The sequence below is a fragment of the Sander vitreus genome, chromosome 2 (genome assembly GCF_031162955.1).
Source record: "Sander vitreus isolate 19-12246 chromosome 2, sanVit1, whole genome shotgun sequence".
Taxonomy (NCBI): domain Eukaryota; kingdom Metazoa; phylum Chordata; class Actinopteri; order Perciformes; family Percidae; genus Sander; species Sander vitreus.
Genome location: NC_135856.1, coordinates 13664 through 35000, shown reverse-complemented (window position 1 = coordinate 35000; position 21337 = coordinate 13664). Strand labels below are relative to the sequence as shown.

General features: G+C 45.6%; 1 protein-coding gene across 1 annotated transcript in view; it reads right to left on the bottom strand.

Moving 5' to 3' along the window:
- aars2 (alanyl-tRNA synthetase 2, mitochondrial (putative)) overlaps positions 1 to 20716 on the bottom strand; it is a 22043-nt gene extending 1327 nt beyond the window's left edge. The window contains 22 exon segments of the mRNA XM_078271378.1: positions 160 to 273; positions 1395 to 1478; positions 1722 to 1832; positions 1993 to 2118; positions 2622 to 2730; positions 3181 to 3278; positions 3804 to 3941; positions 4156 to 4296; positions 7286 to 7399; positions 7726 to 7895; positions 8112 to 8250; positions 10748 to 10875; positions 12664 to 12778; positions 13541 to 13579; positions 14661 to 14769; positions 15089 to 15234; positions 15683 to 15827; positions 16757 to 16893; positions 16895 to 16949; positions 17749 to 17894; positions 18001 to 18189; positions 20378 to 20716. Coding sequence (XP_078127504.1) covers positions 160 to 273; positions 1395 to 1478; positions 1722 to 1832; positions 1993 to 2118; positions 2622 to 2730; positions 3181 to 3278; positions 3804 to 3941; positions 4156 to 4296; positions 7286 to 7399; positions 7726 to 7895; positions 8112 to 8250; positions 10748 to 10875; positions 12664 to 12778; positions 13541 to 13579; positions 14661 to 14769; positions 15089 to 15234; positions 15683 to 15827; positions 16757 to 16893; positions 16895 to 16949; positions 17749 to 17894; positions 18001 to 18189; positions 20378 to 20602 — 2778 coding nt within the window. The 5' untranslated portion in view covers positions 20603 to 20716.
- Between the last annotated feature and the right edge of the window lie 621 nt (positions 20717 to 21337).

Here is a 21337-nt window from a genome sequence, read left to right as displayed (position 1 = left end):
AGTTCTGAACAGTGAGCATGATTTCCAATCTGAATCTGCGAGAGGTTCCTTCAACAGAACGGACGGCGTTCCTTCAGGTCTCCCTGCAGTCATGTGACCCTGAAGAAAAGAACGCAGTGGGATTGGTTCTTAGTTTCTGGCTGATGATGTCAGCGTTACCTTGGGAACCTGACAGGCACACAGAACCTTCCCAGAATGCCTCTGGTGAGCGAGCAGCATGACGAGACTGTGAGGAGCGGCGGCGCTCAGCTGGTTCACCGTCTTCATCACCACCTGACAGGAAACACACAGACTGACTTCAGTTCACTTCCTGTAATCAAAACAGGATTCTACAGGTTACAGCTGTCAGAGGTCTCCAAGAGGCCGCTGTTACCCCCCCCCCCCCCCCCGGCCGGGATGTTAAAATAGTTTCTTAATTCTCCTGTTGTCCTCGGGTCTAATTTGACCCTTTTTTTTTTTTAAATGTCTTTATCAGAAAAGTGGGTGGGTTCAACCAAACTTTCAGAAAAATAATGTGGATTTGGATGTTTCATTCAACTTTATAGCATTCAAAAACAAAAGAATTATGAAAGAACGTTGGAAAAGTGACAAAATGTCCGCAAAAGCTTCAAAAACCAACAAAAACATAAAAAGGTGCAGAATTTTTTTACAAAAACATCAAAAAGCAACAAAAGTTTTGAAAAAGACGACAAAAACGTTGAAAAACAGAGTGATCTCACTAAGTGGCGTATGTGTGACACGCCGATTCGTATGCCGTCACACAGGACCTTGACCCAGGAGAGCCGGGATCGGTCCCGTGTGTGGCGTTTATCAACCGTTTTATTTTATTTTTTTAATAACGCCTTCCCCAATGTTCTTTTCCTAAGCGTGTGACGTTGGTCACCGTCGTGTTTTTGCCAGTTTTTAGTGTTACTAAAGCCTTTCCCTAAACCCAAACTTTTTCTTTTCTTTTTTTTTTTGCACGCATGTGAAGTTCTCGCGATAGCACACCACGTGGCACGTATGTTTACGCTGTTTTGATGTCATGTTGTGAAAAGAAAGTTTAAATTTTCACCCAGAAAAACTAAAAGTTGCGGGTCAATGGGAAGATAACACGAGCACAAAACCAGACACAGCACACGAGCAGAGAGATCAGCAGGACTCAGAATCTCCAACCAGTTAACACATCTCCAGAAAAACAGCCCACTAAATTCTGCAGATTGTCATTCTGGATCAGCGCTGGAAACTGTGTTTGGCTCTGAGAACCCCCAGATGTTTAAATGACTGGTTGGTTCCTCTCTCTGACAGAATAACCCGATCTCCTCCATCAGTCTCTGTTCTTCTGTTAGGAAACAAAGGTTAGGAGGGACTCTAGAAACCTCCAGAGACAGATGCATGATGGGAAACCATCTTACCGACAGAGAGTCCGTCTCCACGGCGTCCACCTGCACGTCCTTCCTGCCGTTCTTTTCCAGCAGTGTCTGAGCTCTCACCGCAGCCTGTGCAATGCATGATGGGAAAACACACAGTTGAGGGTGATGAAATGTCTAAGTGGAGAGACGACGACATTCAGGATGTTCTGTCGTAAGAAGTCCTTTAGACAGATTAGAGGAACGCAGACGAGTACATTAGGATACTGACCACATACTGAAAACTATTTATTTTAACACACCGGTATCGGCCCACGCACAAGTTGAGCTATCTGCACCTCGAGGTGTTAGAATCCATGAGGGACTGATTACCTCTCTGGTCTCCAGCTTCCTGACGGCCGTGTTGCTCGTCCTCTGCAGAGATCGGAGTCGACTCTGAAGCTCTCTGCGCTGCCACTGAGGGATGGCTGTGTTATCTACAGCCTAACACACACACACACACCCCCACACACACACACACACACACACACACACTTATCAACTGTAAATGTTTCTGTATCTGTTTCGTACATTTTCAATGAAAGTAAAAAATACTTTTTATAACGTCACAGTGGCTGCAGTGCATCATGGGTAGTGTACCTACATCAGAGAGGACGCCCACCTCCTTGGCGAGGCGCTGGGCAGAGTCCAGGCTGGAGGGGGCGGAGCCTGAGATTCTGGCTGTCAGAGAGTCCACGTCCTGAGCTAAGACCTGACCCTGCTCACGAGCCTGGAGACAGACACACAACTATAGATATGAGTTTACATAATAATCTCACACAGCATGAATATAATGTATAAATAAATATGTAAAACAATGAAACACTGAACCAGACAATTACAACACAGACAAAAGAAATAGATAATACTATTACTACTAATACTAATTTATACATAATAAACAGTTAAAAACACACAACGTGTTTGTCAAAAGAGACCTGCTATGCTTTATGTATTTTGTCAAAGTCACCTTTACACACACACACACACACACACACACACACACACACAGAAACACACATACACAAACACACACACAGACAGACACACACACAGAAACACACACACACACACACACACACACACACACACACACACACACACACACACACACAGTCAGAGATCAGATGAAATGGTAGTCAGACAGCTGCCAACAACGTCCTGATAGCTCAGGTCCCAGTATTTCTGGTTATGTGTTGTGGACACGTGAAACACATGAAGAAGAGGTCTGACCCGCGTGGCGTCCCGTCCCGTCACAGCGAGGATCCGGCTGATTCCTTTCACCATCTGTCTCTCAGAGACTATCAGCAGGTCCTCGATGTCTCCGGTCTGCAGCACGTGGCTGGAAACACAACAGAACAAGTCCTTTGTTTAAAGGAACAGTTCCACATTTAGAAACAGTCTCAGTGACAATGCTGTAAATCTGATGGTGTGTGTCTGTGTGTGTGTCTGTGTGTGTGTGTGTGTGTGTGTGTGTGTGTGAGTCTGTGTGTGTGTCTGTATGTGTGTGTGTGTGTGTGTGTGTCTGTGTGTGTGAGTGTGAGTCTGTGTGTGTGTCTGTGTGTGTGTGTGTGTGTGTGTGTGTGTCTGTGTGTGTGAGTGTGAGTGTGTGTGTGTGTGTGTGTGTCTGTCTGTCTGTGTGTGTGTGTGTGTGTGTGTGAGTCTGTGTGTGTGTGTGTGTGTGTGTGTCTGTGTGTGTGTGTGTGTGTGTGTGTGTGTGTGTGTGTGTGTGTGTCTGTGTGTGTGTGTGTCTGTCTGTGTGTGTGTGTGTGTGTGTGTGTTTCAGTCTCACGTTCCACAGCAGAGCTCCACAGACGTCTGTCTGTTCGTCTCCAACAGGTCAGAGACCGCCACTGCCACAGAAACCACCCGGACAGGGTCAGGATACACCTAAAGACAGACAGACAGACAGGATATCAGATAAAGAGAGACAGGAAGTCGGAGAGACAGAAAAAGAGGATTCAGGATTTTAATTTGACGATCTGATTCTCTCATTTTTAACAGAATGAGCCACAGACGGAGTGAAAAAATATTCCTTTATTCCTATAAACTGTGCAAAACAACAGACAGACACACAGACAGACAGAGACACAGACACACAGAGAGGCAGACAGACACACAGAGACACAGACAGACAGAGAGGCAGACAGACACACAGAGAGGCAGACAGACACACAGACAGACAGACACACAGAGAGGCAGACAGACAGACAGAGACACAGACAGAGACACAGACAGACACACAGAGAGGCAGACAGACACACAGACAGACAGACAGACAGAGAGGCAGACAGAAAGAGACACAGACAGACAGATAGACAGAGACACAGACATAGAGATGGACAGACAGACATAGAGACAGACAGACAGACATACATACATACATAGAGACAGACAGACAGGCAGCAGTCTCACCTCGTCCACCGTCCTCAGCCCCCCGATGCTCCGTGCTGTCTGCAGAGGAATTTCCTCGCTGTGGATGATCTGATTGGCTGAGATGATGTCACTCACACAGCTGTCGACCTGCTGCAGCTGTGACACGCTCAGAGAACTCTGAGGAGAACCAATCACACACAGAGAACTCTGAGAACCAATCACACAGTCTGTACTAATTCATGTAACGTTTGGACTCAAATTTCTTTATCAATTTGGGAGACTCTTATGGTTTTTGTCCCCGTTAGAGAAAGGCCAGATTGTTGTATAGACAACTGGAGACTGTGTATGTGGAGTAGTTTATAGTGACTACTGAGGGAGTCTGTTGTTGTACCTTGACGCTGAAGTCGAAGCGGAGGCGATCAGCTGACACATGAGATCCTCTCTGCTGAACTGAAGGACCCAAAACTTTCCTCAGAGCAAAGTTCAGAAGGTGAGTCGCTGTGTGGTTCACCATGCAGGACAAACGGTGGACCTGAGACACACAGGACAGAGAGAGAGACAGATACAGGACAGGACAGAGAGAGAGAGAGAGAGAGAGAGAGAGAGAGAGACAGAGAGAGAGAGAGAGAGAGAGAGAGAGGACAAACAGAGAGAGAGAGAGAGAGAGAGAGAGAGAGAGAGAGACAGAGAGAGACAGGACAGGACAGAGACAGACACAGACAGGACAAAGACACAGACAGAGAGGGACAGACACAGACAGGACAAAGACACAGACAGAGACAGGGCAGAGAGAGAGAGACAGAGAAAAATGATCAAACACACAGATAATGAATTCCAATTGGTCATCCTAAAAGCTTTCAAGGTATCTTCCAGCTATTTGGAACCAGGTTTGACCCAAATAACTACAGAGGAATCTGTGGGACCAGTAACCTGGCTAAACTATTCTGCAGTGTTATTAATAGCAGAATCTTACAATTCATTAGTGAACACAATATCCTGAGCAATAGTCAAATAGGATTTCTCCCAAAATATGGAACTTCAGACCCCATCTTTACTCTCCACACCCTCAGTGACAAACAATGAAAGCAGAACAAAGGAAACATCTTTCCATGTTTTCTGGACTTTAAAAAAGCAATCGATTCTATTTGACATGATGGTCTTTTCTATAAATTGATTGAAATGGGTATTAGAGGAAAAACAAATGATATCATAAAATCTATGTATACAAATAACAAATGTTCAGTTAAAATTGGCCACCAACAAACACATTTCTTTCCTCAAGAACGTGGAGTGAAACAGGGATGCTGCCTGTCCCCGACTCTGTTCAACATTTATATAAATGAATTGGCAAAAGATCTGGAACTTTCTACATCCCCTGGTATCACTCCGGGAGATACTGACATCACATGTTTGTTATATGCTGATGATCTAGTCCTGCTGTCCCCTACAAAAGAAGGCCTACAACAACACCTGGACCTCCTGCACCGTTTCTGTCAGACCAGGGCTCTGACTGTCAACCGAAACAAAACCAAACTTCTGATTTTCCATGCCGAGCAGAACTAAGACAATATCCCCTCCAAATTACAACTGAGAAAAGATCCATACAATTCTACAACCACCTGAAAACAAGCGACCCCCCATAGTTTCCACTACAAAGCTCTACAATACCAAGAGAGAAACATAGAGAAAGGTCCCCTCAGTCAGCTAGCCCTGTCCCTCAGCTCCCTCACCTCACAGCCCCCAGAGCCTCAGGACACCCCCCTCAGCTCCCTCACCTCACAGCCCCCAGAGCCTCAGGACACCCCCCTCAGCTCCCTCAGCTCACAGCCTCCAGAACCTCAGGACACCCCCCTCAGCTCCCTCACCTCACAGCCCCCAGAGCCTCAGGACACCCCCCTCAGCTCCCTCAGCTCCCTCACCTCACAGCCCCCAGAGCCTCAGGACACCCCCCCTCAGCTCCCTCACCTCACAGCCCCCCAGAGCCTCAGGACACCCCTCTCAGCTCCCTCACCTCACAGTCCCCCAGAGCCTCAGGACACCCCCCTAAGCTCCCTCACCTCACAGCCCCCAGAGCCTCAGGACACCCCCCTCAGCTCCCTCACCTCACAGCCCCCAGAGCCTCAGGACACCCCCTCAGCTCCCTCACCTCACAGCCCCCAGAGCCTCAGGACACCCCCCTCAGCTCCCTCACCTCCCAGCCCCCAGAGCCTCAGGACACCCCCCTCAGCTCCCTCACCTCACAGCCCCCAGAGCCTCAGGACACCCCCCTCAGCTCCCTCACCTCACAGCCTCCAGAACCTCAGGACAGCCGTGACAGGTCCCCTTCTTGTTTTAGTAACATGGCTCTGTTTCAGCACCACGGACAGGTCCCCTGTGTTTTAGTAACAACAGTCTCTTTCCAACCAAGTAGTTACAGGAACGTAGTTATAGGAACAGTCTGCTTCAACAGATCTACTAACTACTCTCCCCCAAAACCAGTTTTCGCATTTGCATTCACACTGGCCAAGTGGCCGTAGGAACTGACCTTTTGTTATTATAACACAGCCATCTAACCACCACTATACTGAAAAGGGAACAGCAAAAAGAGCCTGCCCTGAAGTAGGAGCTGAAAGAGTTACAGTAACTCTGGTCAGAGAGACTTAATAATCCCCACATTGGTCCAGTCAGAACATGAGAAAAAAAGGGTTCTAGGAATTTTATGTTCTAGGAACTGCAAAAATCCCTCCAGTCGGAAAGGGAGTAATGCTTCATTTCAGCACCACGGACAGGTCCCCTCTGTTTTAGTAACAAGGCTCTGTTTCAGCACCATGGACAGCCCCCCTCTGTTTTAGTAACAAGGCTCTGTTTCAGCACCATGGACAGGTCCCCTCTGTTTTAGTAACAAGGCTCTGTTTCAGCACCATGGACAGCCCCCCTCTGTTTTAGTAACAAAGCTCTGTTTCAGCACCATGGACAGCCCCCCTCTGTTTTAGTAACAAGGCTCTGTTTCAGCACCATGGACAGCCCCCCTCTGTTTTAGTAACAAGGCTGTGTTTCAGCACCATGGACAGGTCCCCTCTGTTTTAGTAACAAGGCTGTGTTTCAGCACCACGGACAGCCCCCACTGTTCCAAAGAGACCTTTCTAAAGCAAAGCAGAATAATAATTACCATACAAATGTAAATGCTGTACATTTAGGATAGACTTGAGATACAATACATCACACCGGTGAGGGTGAGGCAACACAGGCAGCACTCAGATGCAACCAGCTGGGCAGCAGCAGGGTGATTCCAGGGATTTATTGTAGAAATGGATCACAGGCAGCTTCAGGTAGATGGTAGGTACATGCCCAGGTAACACTCAAATAACAGAAACAAAAGCACAAAACTACAAAGCATATACCAGAGCTATATCTCAGTGTTTGTTTCTTAAAGAAGAACAGAGACATAAAGCTCAGTCAGAACCACATAAATCCCTCAACCCCTAAACAGAGCAGAGACTCCCCATGTCTCCCCACCGAGAGGACAAAGACAGAGGGTCTACCTGGTCCAGGTGCAGCTGGACCTGGTCTCCGGTCTTCAGGCTGTCGGTGGCGGTCACCTGATGGAGCACGTACCCCCCTGCCAGGACCACAGCCTCCACAGGGAAAAGGACGTCCTGAGACAGGCAATGTGCAAAAGTATCATGTTTCTATGTTTACATTGTTCATGTGATCGTTAAAAGACAAAATCTATTTGATTTAATGCAGAGCCCTAATATGTAGAATGAAAAGACAAATATAGAAAGTAAAACATAACAAAACTAAACAAAGGAAACTTCAAATATCTAAATTAAATGCCTTCAAAACCAGTAGACCACATAGTGTCTACATTTAAGGCTGGTTTGGGTTTGACAGTTTTCAAACTTTTGTTTCTTGAATGAATAAAGGCCCCGGCAGCTAGTCTTCCCATGATGCACCTGTCCCCCTCTGAGTGTCAGCTGACCTGCAGTGCGTCCCGGGTGAAGTAGCCCAGGTCATGTGACTGCCCCCCCTGCTCCGAGTAGAAGCAGGTCTGATCCAGGATGACATCACAGCGCTGACCCTCTGAGACCTCCGACACCAGCGCCTGGCCGTCATACAGCGCCACTACTGTCGCACGGCATGCTGGGAAAACTGTCACAAAAACAACCAGGAGCACTGTCAGAACCAGGGGTTAATAAGTCAACGCGTGGCTGTCGTAGAGCGCCACTACTGTCCCACGGCGCTGGGACAACGGTCACATTTTCCGCGTACCATACCGGCCCTGCTCCAGTCTGTTCTGGTACCGTATCGGCCCTGCTCCAGTCTGTTCTGGTACCGTATCGGCCCTGCTCCAGTCTGTACTGGTACCGTATCGGCCCTGCTCCAGTCTGTACTGGTATTTGAGGCTGTCGTTGGTGTGAGGAACTCCGAGATGCTGCAGCTCCACCAGGCTGAGGACGTCCAACGTCAGCGGCATCTGAACACCTGGCTGAGGGTCCGACTTCACCTGAGGGGACAGAGAGACGAATGTTTCATTACATCATCAAATCAAACAATAAAAGCCTTCCAGCTGTCAGTTTCATGAAAAAAACCCGGCAGAAAACATCGCAAAAAAGTAAAAAATAAAGCATCTAACAATATCCCTTAAAAGCAGTTGAAAAGCGACAAAAATGCTATAAAATGTCATAAAAAAAGCGTCAAAAACTGTCGAAAGCATCATAAAAAGAATCAAATAAAGCTTGAAAACCATCGAAAAAGGCGTAACAAAAGTGTCAAAAAAAGCTCTCTTTAAGTTCACACAGAACTTAAACTTTTAGAAACTAAAACCTGTCAGAGAGAGTCTTTACCTTCTGGTTCTCTGATAATAAAACCTGTCAGAGAGAGTCTTTACCTTCTGGTTCTCTGATACTAAAACCTGTCAGAGAGAGTCTTTACCTTCTGGTCCTATAAGACTAAAACCTGTCAGAGAGAGTCTTTACCTTCTGGTTCTCTGATAATAAAACCTGTCAGAGAGAGTCTTTACCTTCTGGTTCTATAAGACTAAAACCTGTCAGAGAGAGTCTTTACCTTCTGGTCCTATAAGACTAAAACCTGTCAGAGAGAGTCTTTACCTTCTGGTTCTATAAGACTAAAACCTGTCAGAGAGTCTTTACCTTCTGGTCCTATAAGACTAAAACCTGTCAGAGAGAGTCTTTACCTTCTGGTTCTCTGATAATAAAACCTGTCAGAGAGAGTCTTTACCTTCTGGTTCTCTGATAATAAAACCTGTCAGAGAGAGTCTTTACCTTCTGGTTCTATAAGACTAAAACCTGTCAGAGAGAGTCTTTACCTTCTGGTTCTATAAGACTGAAACCTGTCAGAGAGAGTCTTTACCTTCTGGTTCTATAAGACTGAAACCTGTCAGAGAGAGTCTTTACCTTCTGGTTCTATAAGACTGAAAACCTGTCAGAGAGAGTCTTTACCTTCTGGTTCTATAAGACTAAAACCTGTCAGAGAGAGTCTTTATCTTCTGGTTCTCTGAGACTAAAACCTGTCAGAGAGAGTCTTTACCTTCTGGTTCTCTGAGACTAAAACCTGTCAGAGAGAGTCTTTACCTTCTGGTTCTATAAGACTGAAACCTGTCAGAGAGAGTCTTTACCTTCTGGTTCTCTGATAATAAAACCTGTCAGAGAGAGTCTTTACCTTCTGGTTCTCTGATAATAAAACCTGTCAGAGAGAGTCTTTACCTTCTGGTTCTATAAGACTGAAACCTGTCAGAGAGAGTCTTTACCTTCTGGTTCTCTGATAGTAAAACCTGTCAGAGAGAGTCTTTATCTTCTGGTTCTATAAGACTGAAACCTGTCAGAGAGAGTCTTTACCTTCTGGTTCTATAAGACTGAAACCTGTCAGAGAGAGTCTTTACCTTCTGGTTCTCTGAGACTAAAACCTGTCAGAGAGAGTCTTTATCTTCTGGTTCTATAAGACTAAAACCTGTCATTGAGAGTCTTTACCTTCTGGTTCTCTGAGACTGAAACCCTGTCAGAGAGAGTCTTTATCTTCTGGTTCTATAAGACTAAAACCTGTCAGAGAGAGTCTTTACCTTCTGGTTCTATAAGACTGAAACCTGTCAGAGAGAGTCTTTACCTTCTGGTTCTCTGAGACTAAAACCTGTCAGAGAGAGTCTTTATCTTCTGGTTCTATAAGACTAAAACCTGTCAGAGAGAGTCTTTACCTTCTGGTTCTCTGAGACTGAAACCTGTCAGAGAGAGTCTTTATCTTCTGGTTCTATAAGACTAAAACCTGTCAGAGAGAGTCTTTACCTTCTGGTTCTATAAGACTGAAACCTGTCAGAGAGAGTCTTTACCTTCTGGTTCTCTGATAATAAAACCTGTCAGAGAGAGTCTTTAGCTTCTGGTTCTATAAGACTAAAACCTGTCAGAGAGAGTCTTTACCTTCTGGTTCTATAAGACTGAAACCTGTCAGAGAGAGTCTTTACCTTCTGGTTCTCTGAGACTAAAACCTGTCAGAGAGAGTCTTTATCTTCTGGTTCTATAAGACTAAAACCTGTCAGAGAGAGTCTTTACCTTCTGGTTCTCTGAGACTGAAAACCTGTCAGAGAGAGTCTTTATCTTCTGGTTCTATAAGACTAAAACCTGTCAGAGAGAGTCTTTACCTTCTGGTTCTATAAGACTGAAACCTGTCAGAGAGAGTCTTTACCTTCTGGTTCTCTGAGACTAAAACCTGTCAGAGAGAGTCTTTATCTTCTGGTTCTATAAGACTAAAACCTGTCAGAGAGAGTCTTTATCTTCTGGTTCTATAAGACTAAAACCTGTCAGAGAGAGTCTTTATCTTCTGGTTCTATAAGACTAAAACCTGTCAGAGAGAGTCTTTACCTTCTGGTTCTCTGATAATAAAACCTGTCAGAGAGAGTCTTTACCTTCTGGTTCTCTGATAATAAAACCTGTCAGAGAGAGTCTTTACCTTCTGGTTCTCTGATAATAAAACCTGTCAGAGAGAGTATTTACCTTCTGGTTCTGGGCGATGAGGCGGTCCAGCCCCGGGCGGTCCACCTGGACTCCTCGCTCCTCCAACATCAGGTCCACCAAGTCCAGAGGGAACCCCAGGTCCCTGTGCAGAGACCAGGCCACCGCGGCTGGAATACACAAACACACACCCATATTATTAAAGTAAACACACACAAATATATATTTAACTAAACGCTCTGAAGGAAATCAACAGGTGCAGTTGAAACAATTAAATAGTTTTCTTCAAAGTTTCTGTATTATACTAATTTTCAGGTTCATAATTGTATTTGGGTTTCTACTAAAATATGTGTACATGCTTTAGTGTTTACTACGTTATTTTTCTCATAGTGTCTGTGGGAATATACCTGTATTCACCCTCCATCTGAGGTATTCTGTCTCTCTAAGACCCCCTCCTGAAAAAGCCCAATCTGCTGTGATTGGTCGGCGTTGAGTAGGAGTTATGGGGACTTGTGTCTGTGACCTTTATTGAGTTATTTTGAGAACTTGAAAAATATAAAAGACTGGGATGACCAATCTTAGAACATCTGTGGTTTAGAGCAGTCTTCTCTGACTGTGATAGGATTAACCGTGAATGGTTAGAGCGAGCTTCTGCCATTGAAGTCTCTGATAGTTTCTGTACACCGTCTTGTATCTTTGACTTTTTTGCTGTTTTCAAAATGTTTTTTTTTACGCTGAATCAAATGTTTTTAAGCTCACTATTCATCTCGTAGCTGGTTGTCATGGTTCCCAACTTAAAACTCCTTATATCAGCTGTTTCTGAAACGTCAATGAAACAATTTAACGGTGTTGGAGCCAAAATTATGATTTTGATATTAACTTTTATTTTGATAAATTGTGCATAAATACAGTGACATAAACTAGACTCATTGTAAACTGAAAATGTGTTAATTGATATTGTGACATATGGTCACAGCCTTTTGACAATCAGCTGATTAAGGCAGTAATGACATCAGCTGGTGGATAAGAGCCCAGCTGTCAGTCAGTTTGGGGCCTTTGGTTTGGAGCCAGACGGTTGTTTGACCGCTGCTTCAAGAACCGCTCAGAACAGTTTCGTGATTGTGAGTTGAAGTATTTTTTCGTTATATCTTTTATTTTTGCTCTGCTGTAAGGACAGGTCATTTTTTCGTAGAAAAGACGAAAACGTATGACATTGAAGTTTGATTGATAAAGAAAAATGAATGTGAAAACAAAGGAGACCAGCGGAGTGATTCTGAGTCTGGTTTAAGCTCGTCGACCGAGACGCCTTCCAAAGGACAAGAGGATCAAACACGTAGTCAGAAAAACACTTCCAGAACCAGAGCTCACTGCCGAGCTCTATTACTTATATTTGAATTCACAGTCAACAAAACTCATTTTTATAAAATCTATTTTTTGAGTTTGAGCAGAAATTCTGAATGACTTTAACTAAAAGTTAAGATCAGAGGATGTTGATGATAATCTCAGACTGTCAAAGTTTAGCCAGGATTCTCTGTTGAAACTATTTCATTTTTTTTTTTTTTAAATGCTATAAAATGGAATAAACCCAAAATTCTATGAAAGTGTTGACGTGTCTGAGACATAAGTTCAACGTCTCCTTTAACCCTCGGGTTTTCCTTCAGCGTTAAAACTGAAAATTAACACTTTGTTGCTTTTTTAAACATATTTATTGCCTTGTTTGAGTTTTGTTGTTAATGTTTTTGACGCTTTTTAAACATTTGAATAGTTCTTGGGAAGAGCGTTGCATGGAACCATCCGGGTTATTTTTGGGCTCTTTGGTTGAAAGAAACCTACATTTCTGATATAGAGAACTTCAAATACAGGTCAGACTTGACCAAAGGGTTAACGGAATAACTCCCGGTGGCTGCAGCCTGCACAGGTGGCTGATGGGAGTTGTAGTAGCTCAGGGAGGCACTGACCGGGGAAGTCTCCATGTTTGTAGTCCATTCTGTTGAGAGTGCGGAGGATCAGCCGGCTGCCCTGCTGCAGAGACGACAGGAAGTGAGCCTCGTTCTCGTTGATGACGTCCATGATCTGAAAGAGTTTTTAACAGAAAATCAGAAATAAAATAAAGAGGGGAGACACCCTGCTTATTACAGCTACACTGGAGGATTTTAGACAGCTGTTCTGTCATCCTGCTCATTTTGTGGAACACAAAACATTTAGCTGAGGAGATATTTTGTCATTTTTATTACTGGGCAGTGGAGAAGAGAGCTTGTGACCGTCTGTTCAATCCCCAGACCGACAGGATCAAATCTGGGTGGGAAAAGAGAAAGAGCAGCACTTGTCCCTCCCTCATCGCCACCACTGAGGTGCCCTTGAGTAAGGCCCTTAAACCCAACCGCTCCAATGGAGCTGCTCAGTGGCCAGCAGATCAGACTGTGGTAGTACTGGGCAGCTTCCAGGTATGAATGTGATCAGATCAGACTGTGGTAGTACTGGGCAGCTTCCAGGTATGAATGTGATCAGATCAGACTGTGGTAGTACTGGGCAGCTTCCAGTATGAATGTGATCAGATCAGACTGTGGTAGTACTGGGCAGCTTCCAGTATGAATGTGATCAGATCAGACTGTGGTAGTACTGGGCAGCTTCCAGTATGAATGTGGAGCTGTGTAAATGTCAGCTAAAGGTCTCTCTCTCGCTCTCTCTCTCTCTCTCTCTATATATATATATATATATATATATATATATATATATATATATATATATATATATATTATATTATATTATATTATAGTGTTGCCGTATTGGTGCAGTTCTGTTGTTACAAACTCATGGTTCTGTGGCTGTACTCACCCTGTCTGACTCTCTGTGAAGCTCCGGATACACATCCCCCTGGAACACAGGAAGGGAGGGAGGGAGGGATGAAGGGAGGAAGAGAGGGAGGGAGGAAGAAAGGGAGGGATGAAGGGAGGAAGAGAGGGAGGGAGGAAGGAAGGAAGGGAGGAAGGAAGGGAGGGAGGAAGGAAGGGAGGGAGGAAGGAAGAAAGGGAGGAAGGAAGGAAGGAAGGAAGGGAGGAAGGGAGGAAGAAAGGGAGGAAGGAAAGGAGGGAGGAAGGGAGGGAGGGAGGGAAGGAAGGAAGGAAGGGAGGGAGGGATGAAGGGAGGAAGGAAGGGAGGGAGGGAGGGAGGGAGGGAGAGAGGAAGGGAGGGAGGGAGGAAGGAAAGAAGGGAGGTAGGGAGGAAGGAAGGAAGGAAGGAAGGAAAAGAAGGGAGGAAGGGAGGGAAGGAAAGAAGGGAGGGAGGAAGGAAGGGAGGGAGGGAGGGAGGGAGGGAGGGAGGGAGGGAAGAAGGAAGGAAGGGAGGGATGAAGGGAGGAAGGAAGGGAGGGAGGGAGGGAGGGAGAGAGGAAGGGAGGGAGGAAGGAAGGAAAGAAGGGAGGGAGGGAGGGAGGAGGAAGGAAAGAAGGGAGGGAGGAAGGAAGGGAGGGAGGGAGGGAGGGAGGGAGGGAGGGAGGGAGGAAGGAAGGGAGGGAGGAAGGGAGGGAGGGAGGGAGGAAAGAAGGGAGGGAGGGAGGGAGGGAAGAAGGAAGGAAGGGAGGGAGGGAAGAAGGAAGGGAGGAAGGAAGAAAGGGAGGGAGGGAGGAAGAAAGGAAGGAAGAAAGGAAGGAAGAAAGGGAGGGAGGGAGGGAGGGAGGAAGAAAGGAACCAGGTAAGAAAGAAAGAAAGTAGGAATCAATCTGTAGTCCAGCAAAACAAATGTAATAAATATCAAGAATGTTTTCATATTGCTGTAGTTTGACTGTGTGTGTGTGTTTCTCTCTCTGTGTGTGTGTGTGTGTGTGTGTGTGTGTGTGTGTGTGTGTTTCTCTCTCTCTGTGTGTGTGTGTGTGTGTGTGTGTGTGTGTTTCTCTCTCTGTGTGTGTGTGTGTGTGTGTGTGTGTTTGTTCAGAGGGATTATGGGAAATGTATTTTACCAGTATGTGTGTGACAGTAGGAACCAGGCTGGCCAGTGCTCCCTGAGGAGCCTGCAGGACCTCGACACAGAACCGGACCGCCCGTCGCAGAATCCTCCTCAACACCAACCTGACACACACACACACACACACACACACACACACACACACACACACATATATATATTTCCAATGTTAGTAATTTAACCCTAAGAAAAGACATAACATAATTTAAGACCTTTCTAAAGAAATTCAAAACTTTTAAGGTCCTAAATATATATTAAACTTGAGACTTTTTAGATATTGTTATACCGTGCAGGAGCCCAGACAGACAGAGAGAGAGAGAGAGAGAGAGAGAGAGAGAGAGAGAGAGAGAGAGAGAGAGAGAGAGAGAGCGGCAGGCAGGCAGACAGACAGATGTCCTGCTAGCTGATTGGTGGATGACTTACTCTGCCCCTGACATGCCTGGGTGAACTCCGTCAGCAATGCAGACTGATAACGTGCGGACGTGGTCGGCTACCACGCGGTACGCCATGTCCACGTTGTCCCGGTCTGCAGCGCCCGTCCTGCCGCCGTACGGGCCCACCCTCGACACCTGACACAGACATCACCATGACAACAGAGGTGGAAGAAGTATTTAGATTAATACCACACTGTGAGAATACACTCTGTTACAGTAGAAGTCCTGCAGTGAGAATGTTCCTTCAGTTACAGTGTGTCAGTATCATCAGGAGAATGTAGTTAAAGTATTAAAACACACACACACACACACACACACACACACACACACACAGTTTGTGTAATGGTCTGATCATCTCAGCTGGACTTGTAGTCGTTATATTGTTATCTAGTTTACTTTAGAATCAAACATCAGATTTATAAACTACATGTGTTTAGTGAGCAGTAATCTTAATGTGTAAAGTAACTAGTAACTAGTAACTAAAGTAACAGCATGCAACGGCGTGCAGCAGCGTGTGTTACGTGGTGGATGGCGTGCAGCAGCGTGTGTTACGTGGTGGATGGCGTGCAGCAGCGTGTGTTACCTGGTGGATGGCGTGCAGCAGCGGGGTGAACAGGTCCGTGTCGTAGTTGGATCGTTTCCCCTGCAGGACGCTCACCAGTCTCTCCAGTCCCATCCCAGTGTCCACGCTGGACCGGGGCAGCAGACGCAGACTCTGGTCCCCCTCCCTGACACAACACAGCTGTTACACTGACAACACACGGCTGTTACACTGACACAACACAGCTGTTACACTGACACAACACACAGCTGTTACACTGACACAACACACGGCTGTTACACTGAAACAACACACGGCTGTTACACTGACACAACACACGGCTGTTACACTGACACAACACACGGCTGTTACACTGACAACACACAGCTGTTACACTGACACAACACACGGCTGTTACACTGACACAACACACGGCTGTTACACTGACACAACACACAGCTGTTACACTGACACAACACACAGCTGTTACACTGAAACAACACAGCTGTTACACTGACACAACACAGCTGTTACACTGGGACCTGAACACGTTAAGGCCCTGACACACCAACCAGACACCCGACCATCGGCAGTAAAGTCAGTCGGACTGATCAGTCGGCTCCCCGAGGTCAAAAAGTGCCTCAGAACACATCAAAGAGACGCCGACTTGAGCGTACGTTCTGCACGTGCGCAAAATGTAATACGTCTCCATAACAGCAGGCAGCGCTAATCTGTATTAGCCCCAAAAAATGAAAACTGGAAATGAGGGAACATGTCTCTAGACCTGGTAAACACAGAGCACGATGTGGTCAGTCCTTGTTTCAGAGTGGTGATAGTAGTCAAGAAGGATCCTTGTTGTCATACCACGCCTAGTAATGACAAGATACTGGCGTTGGCAGCTCTCTGATTGGCTAGTCAAGGGATAGCACTCCACCAATCAGATTGGTCATTGAGTCTGCCACTGGCCCGACTGTGTCTGTATGTGTGTACCTGTGTGTGTGTGTGTGTGTGTGTGTGTGTGTGTGTGTGTGTGTGTGTGTGTGTGTGTACCTCTGTGTGTGTGTGTGTGTGTGTGTCTGTGTGTGTGTGCGTGTGTGTGTGTCTGTGTGTGTGTACCTGTTGTACTGCATGAAGACCAGGTTCCAGATCTCCACCACGTCAGGACTGTCAGCGTTAACGAGCGTGGCGGCGTCCCGGCCCCCCACGTGGTCGTAGTGGATCTCGGTGCAGGGGCCGCAGGGGCCCGAGTCTCCCCATCTCCCAGAAGTTCTCCTTCAGGCCGAAGGGCAGCAGGCGCCCAGGAGGGACCCTGAACACAGACACACAACTAGGAAATGAATCTATTAGATAACTACTCTGATAATCATTAATCAGTCTGAGTCATTTATGATAAAACGGGTAAACTTATGAATATGTTCTAGATTCTTCTCTCCTCTGGGACAGGAAACTCAAGATCTTTGAGTTAAGGACAGAACAAGACATGTGATGATGTCATCTTGGCTTTGGGAAACACTGATCAACTGACCAAACTACTCATCCATTCATCCAGGATATAATCATCTATAACTAACATACCTGATCTCCAGCCAGATGTGTCTCATCTATAACCAACATACCTGATCTCCAGCCAGATGTGTCTCATCTATAACTAACATACCTGATCTCCAGCCAGATGTGTCTCATCTATAACTAACATACCTGATCTCCAGCCAGATGTTTCTCATCTATAACTAACATACCTGATCTCCAGCCAGATGTGTCTCATCTATAACTAACATACCTGATCTCCAGCCAGATGTGTCTCATCTATAACTAACATACCTGATCTCCAGCCAGATGTGTCTCATCTATAACTAACATACCTGATCTCCAGCCAGATGTTTCTCATCTATAACTAACATACCTGATCTCCAGCCAGATGTGTCTCATCTATAACTAACATACCTGATCTCCAGCCAGATGTGTCTCATCTATAACTAACATACCTGATCTCTAGCCAGATGTTTCTCATCTATAACTAACATACCTGATCTCCAGCCAGATGTGTCTCATCTATAACTAACATACCCGATCTCCAGCCAGATGTGTCTCATCTATAACTAACATACCCGATCTCCAGCCAGATGTGGCGAGTCTCGTCATCGGGGGGTAAACCGGCCGCAGCGTCTCCACCAAAGTAGGACACGTACAATCTGTCTGCAGGTATCCCATAATGCTCAGTGAGGAGGCTCCACGCCATGCAGCACGCTTCCTCCTGCCAAACAAAACACTCTGTTACCCCTACAAAGTACCCCCTCCCCTCACCCCTACAAACAGGAAGTCCCCCTCCCCTCCCCCCTACAGACAGGAAGTGCCCCTACCTTGAAGTAGTCTCCAAAGGACCAGTTCCCCAGCATCTCGAAGAAGGTGTGGTGGTAAAGGTCTCGGCCCACGTCCTCCAGGTCGTTGTGTTTGCCCCCGGCGCGGACGCACTTCTGACTATTGACCACGCGCTGGTAAGACGCCATCTCGCTGCGGGGGTCTGCCGTCCCCAGGAAGACGGGCTTGAACTGGGACAGAAGATGTGTTGACATCCTGAGTTTTTTTTTTTTAATGATCTGCAGAATATTCTGCGTCTGCAGCTTGTGTGTGTGCTGATAAAACTTTAGTATCTGATAGACTTTTGGAAGTGAAACGTGATGAAAGCTGCTTCTCTTTCCTTCATTCAGCAGACTGTTGGTCCAGCAGGGGGCGCTAGAGCTGCTCAGCAGATAAGTTGATGTCGCCCCCTACAGGGGGAGAAAGAAACCGCTGCAGGCAACAAATGTTACGGTTCGTGTCCACGTTGGTGGTTGGTTTAACAATAGTGACGCTAGCCAGACCTTCCTCCACAGCTCAGTTAGTTAGAAACTTAAACTTTTTCATTGCCTTTCTTAGTTAAACTTAAACTGGGACAACAGGTAGTTAGTTCCTAGTCTCTTATTGACAGACCCTCCTCCACAGCGCTGTGGAGGAGGGTCTGTCTAGTCCACACAGCATTCCTGGATGGGAGTAAAACGTGCTCGGGTTTATTGGCATTTCTTTAAACCAATCACAATCATCGTGGGCGAGGGCTAAGCTCCGGACGGAGCCATGGTGCCTCTGCTAAATAGTGTCAGGAAGGAACTGGTTCTGGTGGAACGTGTGGACGTTCAAAAGTAGTTTTAATCAGAGGGACAGATAGTCTAGCTAGCTGTCTAGATTTACCCTGCAGAGATCTGAGGAGCAGTTAACCATAGTCCTCACAAATCCACCAGAGGTTAGAACGCCAACACAGAGACAGAGGAAGGGGACGGACATCCGGCCTAAAAGAGGGACATCCAGCCTAAAAGAGGGACATCCGGCCTAAAAGAGGGACATCTGGCCTAAATGAGGGACATCTGGCCTAAATGAGGGACATCTGGTGGCACGGAGCGATCCCAGAAGTGGAACACTGTAGATCTACCTTTCAATTTAGAAGATTGTGTGAAGAATATTTATTTAGGTGAAACTATAATAAATTGGAAGAGAAGTGCTCTGCCTGAAGTATTAGGAACCCACGTAGTTCTGTTACAGCCCCTTCATCTGTTTGAGATATTTAATGTGATACTTTATTTAATCAGATCATAACTATATCACTATCTTCCTCAGCCTCGGGGACAGTTTTTAATAAATCAAAGTGATGTTGCATCCAGCGGTGTGTTCTAAATCAGTGGTCCTCAAACTGTTTTCAATAATGTACCCCTTTTGAATTGTCTCTTTAAGCCAAGTACCCCCTGACCAGCGCTAATCATTTTTGGTAGAAAAAAGGTCTATATAAGAGGAACAGTACAGCGCTGTATGTTAGCGATAGATTTACTAAACAACAGCCTTGGAACTGTAAAAAAACATTTAAATGCTGATGAGAAAAGGAGACAAAAACTGTAAAAAAAGAAAAAAGAAAAAAAAAAAGACAAAACCTTTGAAAAAAGATGGTAGAAAGAAGGAAGGCAGTAGCCAAAGGCAAGAATAAAGTGAAAATAGTCGAAAGAAACCTTCAAACAACAGCCTTGTAATTATTAAACAATTTGTTAAATATCTCACGTACCCCCTGCAGTCCTCCAAAGTACCCCTAGGGGTGTACACGTACCCCCATTTGAGAAACACTGGTCAAAATGATACGCAGTACACCCACTAATTCCATAGACCCACTTAAAAATGCCCAATAACACGCAACAACATACTTTCCATTATAGATATATTTTGAATTGTCATCGGTGTTGTTCTTCTTCACAGAGGCTAAATAAAGGGATCTCCACCGTAAATTGGTGCATAAAAGGTATCTGAATACAGGAAATAAAGTCGTTGACACTGAAAATAACCCTGGGGGAGGACAGCCAGAACCCCCCTCCCCCAAAGGCAGATTCTGGCCCATATATATATTTATATATACAGTACAGTACACTAGACTACACCACTGGAAGCATCCCGTAACAGAGAACCTGTTAACAACACAAAGCTAGCTGGAGCTATTTCATTTAAACTGTTAAAAAGAATGTACATGTATTAAAGTGGATTCAATAAATTATATATATATATATATGCTACTCAGTTACTTTCCACCTCTGGCTGACAGTATGAATGAGACCCAACAGGACAAGCTTTTATTTTGAAATCGCTAGCAAACAGCCGCTAGCTCGCAGCAGCAGCTAGAACAGCATAGACCGGGACAGAGACGGGTCGGACCGGGTCCAAACTGACCTGGTTCATGCCTGCGTTGACGAACAGCAGGCTGGGGTCTCCTCTCGGCCGGACGGGGGAGGACGGGACCAGCCGGTGTCCGTGTTTCTCCTGGAAGTAGTCCAGGAAGTTGCTGCGGACCCAGGCAGCGGGCATCTCTGGAGCAGGGAAGCCGCTGGAGGAGCGTGCTGAGCGGGCAGAGAGGCGGCCCGACGGCCGGAGCCTCCGGAGGAACAGCCTCAACATGTGGAGTATTAAACACAGAGAAGTCCGCAGACAGAAGTAGGCTGGACCTGAACCATGATGACCCTCTCTCTGCCCTCACTTACAGGTTGTTATGATGCGCATGTGCAATCTGACCTCTTCTTCTTGTTGTAGGATTCCGGTAGTGTAGACGCCGCTTTCCGTAATACTGCCCCCACAGGTCAACGTTAGAACTACATTCTTCTATCTAGTCATGTCTCATAATACATCTAGTCATGTCCCATAATACATCTAGTCATGTCTCATAATAGATCTAGTCATGTCCCATAATACATCTAGTCATGTCCCATAATACATCTAGTCATGTCCCATAACCATAATACATCTAGTCATGTCCCATAATACATCTAGTCATGTCTCATAATACATCTAGTCATGTCCCATAATACATCTAGTCATGTCTCATAATACATCTAGTCATGTCTCATAATACATCTAGTCATGTCTCATAATACAGCCAGTCATGTCCCATAATACATCTAGTCATGTCTCATAATAGATCTAGTCATGTCTCATAATACATCTAGTCATGTCCCATAATACATCTAGTCATGTCCCATAATACATCTAGTCCTGTCTTATAATACATCTAGTCATATTTTATAATACATCTAGTCATGTCTCATAATACATCTAGTCATGTCCCATAATACATCTAGTCATGTCACATAATACATCTAGTCCTGTCTCATAATACATTTTGTCATGTCTCATAAT